The sequence below is a fragment of the Loa loa genome (assembly GCF_000183805.2).
Source record: "Loa loa unplaced genomic scaffold supercont3.109, whole genome shotgun sequence".
Classification (NCBI taxonomy): Eukaryota; Metazoa; Nematoda; class Chromadorea; order Rhabditida; family Onchocercidae; genus Loa; species Loa loa.
Window position 1 is genome coordinate 12,783 of NW_018108289.1, and position 3,907 is coordinate 16,689.

The 3,907-nt window shown below is 26.6% G+C and overlaps 1 protein-coding gene across 1 annotated transcript in view; it reads left to right on the forward strand.

The window, feature by feature from the left end:
* Nucleotides 1-513: 513 nt before the first annotated feature.
* LOAG_17658 (CLE-1C protein) overlaps nt 514-3,907 on the forward strand; it is a gene marked incomplete at its 5' end in the record, with an annotated part of 9,091 nt that continues 5,697 nt past the window's right edge. Inside the window, 9 exons of the mRNA XM_020450320.1 lie at nt 514-541; nt 615-706; nt 817-1,015; nt 1,095-1,225; nt 1,350-1,461; nt 1,546-1,676; nt 2,098-2,226; nt 2,403-2,444; nt 2,916-2,960. Of these exons, the coding sequence (XP_020306015.1) occupies nt 514-541; nt 615-706; nt 817-1,015; nt 1,095-1,225; nt 1,350-1,461; nt 1,546-1,676; nt 2,098-2,226; nt 2,403-2,444; nt 2,916-2,960 (909 nt within the window). The remainder of the gene's footprint in view (nt 542-614; nt 707-816; nt 1,016-1,094; nt 1,226-1,349; nt 1,462-1,545; nt 1,677-2,097; nt 2,227-2,402; nt 2,445-2,915; nt 2,961-3,907) is intronic.

The window sequence follows — 3,907 nt, forward strand, 5'->3', positions numbered from 1 at the left end:
GAAATGATAATTATTAACCAAATTAATTACTTAATTACTCGTTTATAATACGAATTTCACATAAACTTTTTCAGAAATGATAAATTAATTTAACCAAAATTATTACTTAATTACTCGTTTATACTTATATTATTATATTTTCACTTATTGTACATATATGATAACAAATATGGAAATAATTTACTAAATATTTATGCATATATAATTGCTTAGTTTTTTATCAATTAATGATTGCTAAAATAAATTAAATTCACATTAAATAATTAAATATATTTATCAAATAATTAAATTATAATAAATGAACGAAATCGAGTTACTTTAACTTCTGTTGCAATGATTTTTGAAATTTTAGCAACATTTAAATTTTGCATCCTGTATTGTCTTAATTTTAGTAGTACTAAGATTATATTGTTTGCTGATTCCTGTGGTACCAGGCTAATATATAACTGGCACTAGGTATTAAGGTTAGATTCATTAATGCTTTGTCCTTCTATCTTGGATGACAATACTCAAATGTTGTATGAAGAAGAAGGAGTGATTTGTAATTTATCGGTGCTTGTTAGGATTTTTTCATTTCTTTCATTCATTAATTTTCTGAGCAAAATATTTTTTAGTGAAAACAGAAAAGGGTGAAAAAGGCGATAAGGGTGATCGAGGTGAACCGGGACTACCAGGACCACCCGGACCAGAAGGACCACCTGGAACAGTTAGTAAACTTTTGTTCAGTTGTGTTTTTATCAGCCAATGAATTTGATTGAAGGGGAAAGCTAATATTATTTTCTAATAAGTATCAAATTTTCTTGATAATAACTTCAGTGTCCTATCGATTGTCAACCAGGGCGTGATGGACGCGATGGTACACCTGGAAGGCCAGGAGATATGGGACCGATGGGACCGATGGGACCACCTGGCCCACCAGGACCACCCGGACCACCAACTCAAATACTACAAGAGAGACCAGGAGTTCAAACTCTTATTGGTCCTGCAGGACCACAAGGAATACCTGGACCAATGGGTTAGCTTCTACTGTTTAATTTTATATCAGTCATTTGTGAAAATTTATCATTAGTCATAAATACAGCTCAGCATTTTAGGACCAAGAGGACCAGCAGGACCACCAGGTATTGGAGAGCCAGGATTTCCAGGACCTCCAGGAGCTCCAGGCCGCTGTGAAAGATTGCATCCTGATGATATCGAGCGGATCATTAGAGATCCTCGAATCAAGGTTTAAAACTATACTTTTTTCCAGTTCCTTTTTTGTCTAAGAAAATTAATTGAAAACTTTAAATTAATCAGAACTGGAGACTGAAATCATGCTAAATGAAAGTTATATTTTGCAATGATTACAGGGTGAAAAAGGTGATTGCCTCCCGGGAATACCGATTCATCGACCAGGTGAAAGTGAAAAATTACCTTCATATGACCCTCGTCAACATCGTTATACCATGAAAGGCGAAAAAGGTTAATCATGATAAAATGAATTTCGTGTAAAAAAATCGAATATTAAAATTTAAATTTGCCATTAATTTATGATTTATTTTATAGGTGAACGTGGTGACACAGGGCGAATGGGTCCAATGGGTCCAATTGGACAACCAGGACCACCTGGACCTCCTGGACCAGCTGGACCACCATTAGCCGCTTATCCACAACCAACATATACTGCACCTGGAGGAGTAAAAAAATAAAAACATTAAAAAAATTAAATTTGAAAATGAAAAATTCAAATAATCAATTGAATAAAATAATGATAATTAAAAAAACGAAAAAGTCCCAAAATTAAATAAATTTATCAATTTGCTGGAAAAAAAAGTGAAACGCTTACTTTAAATATTAACAAAAAAATTTGATTTTCTATTTGATTGATTTTCTATTTGATTGAATATTTCGGTAAAATTCAATTTAAAAATTTAAAATTTTTTTTAAAATAATCCCTAATACAGCTATTATTTTTTTAATATCTAATTACAATTTAATCATTTTCTATTTAAAAATCCAATAAATAAAATTAAAATTAAAACTGTTTTTTTACAAAATTAAAATGTTATCATTTTAATTATTGATTTACCTTTTTCTTTTTCTTTTTTTTTTAAACAGGTTCAAGTATATCCGACTACAGTTGAATTATTCACCGCATCACATGGTATGCCGATAGGTTCGCTAACTTTTTGCATATCAAGTCAACAATTATACATACGTGTTAATGGTGGCTTCAAAGATATTAAAGTTTGTCATCGTTTTTTTTTTTCAAATTCGATTATTGAATTTAATATTTTAAAAAAATTTAATTCCAGAATAAAAAAAATTTCAATTCTGAAATATAAAATATATTGAAAAAAAAAAATAAACAAGAGGAAAATCTCTGAAAAAAAAAAAATAAAATGAAAATAAAAATTTTTCAGCTTGAAGGTTTTCATCCAATTATGGAACATCGTCCATCAGTTGTAAGTAATTTTGGTGACATTTTTTTTTTTTTTCTCGCCCATTTATTATTTTAATTACAATTACTATTATTCTTATTATTAGCATAAATTTAAGCTTATCAATTCCTTATTTTTTCTTTTTAAAAAAAAACCAAAGAAATATTTTGTTGTTAAAATAATAATTTCACAAATAATTTTTAAAAAAGAAAAAAATTATCATATCAAAAGATATTGATAAAGTAATTTTAATAAATTTAAATTAGTTTTAAGATTAATTTATGATCACTTTTTTCATTCATTTTTAGCTAATAGCTATATGTTAAGAAATATATTTACTTGAATCGATTTTCTATTTTAATCTAAATTTTAAACGAGTTAAAATTTAACAACTATTATTAGAAAATATTATTTTAAAGTACTAAAATAAATACGCGATAGTTTAAAGTATTAGGGGGAAAGCAGTTAGGTTTTAAAATTGATTTAACAATTTAGGAAATTGAATTTGAATCACCGAATGAAAATTTCTTACATTACTGGGTAAGTTATAATTGTTATCAGTTTGTTATTGTGGATGATTAATTGATAGCAATGTAAGCTATTTGTATGATATGATAATGTGATAGTGGCATTTTAGTGTTGTCGTCAGTGATTTTCGTCTGCTTTTTTTGTTTAAAAAAAAAAAGAAAGAAATTTTTTAAAAAAAAAATTGAAATTCGAAATATTTTTGGAAATTTTTTCCACAATTTTACTATTTTTTCAATTGATATTTTACTAATTTTTTGTTATAAATTTTGAAATTTTGAAAATTTCAAAAAGTTTTTTTTCAATTTCATTTTTTTTCTGTGCTCGGTGATGAAAAAACTGTTAGTATGCATGGATCATATATTAAGCAACCTATAATTGTAATATAGCAGTACTGTAAATATATTCCCGGAATAGCCTATACAATATTTCCGGCTTACAAAGATGCGATGCGATTAATTAATTGGATAAAATAGTACTTTAAACTATTCGAAACTTTTTTTGCAAAAAAAAATGGGTCATTAGAGCTAATAAAATATGCTAATTTCACTTTTTTTAAAAAACTAAGAACTATTTCTGCAGCATTTAATTAAGATTTAATCCGGCTAATATCTGAGAAGAAATAATTTCGATATAGCAATCATATTTACTGAATCAGGCTAAACTAATCTATTATAAGTATGCCTGGAAGTGAATATTTCAATTGTTCGCTTAATTTATATTTTATTTAAAAGTTTTTTTTTTGGAATATAGGATGATTAACTTAGATTAAAAAGTGCTTAGTGATAAGCTTAAATTATAGAATGATAATTGATTAAAATTAAAAATTAAAAGTATTTGTAACTTTTAAATTCATAAATTTTGGCAGCATTTTTTCTTTGAAAATGATAAATAAAATTTACTATTGCAAGACGAAAAAAAGAAATAAATTTTTCTTTAAAAAATCATTTATTCAAAAAAAA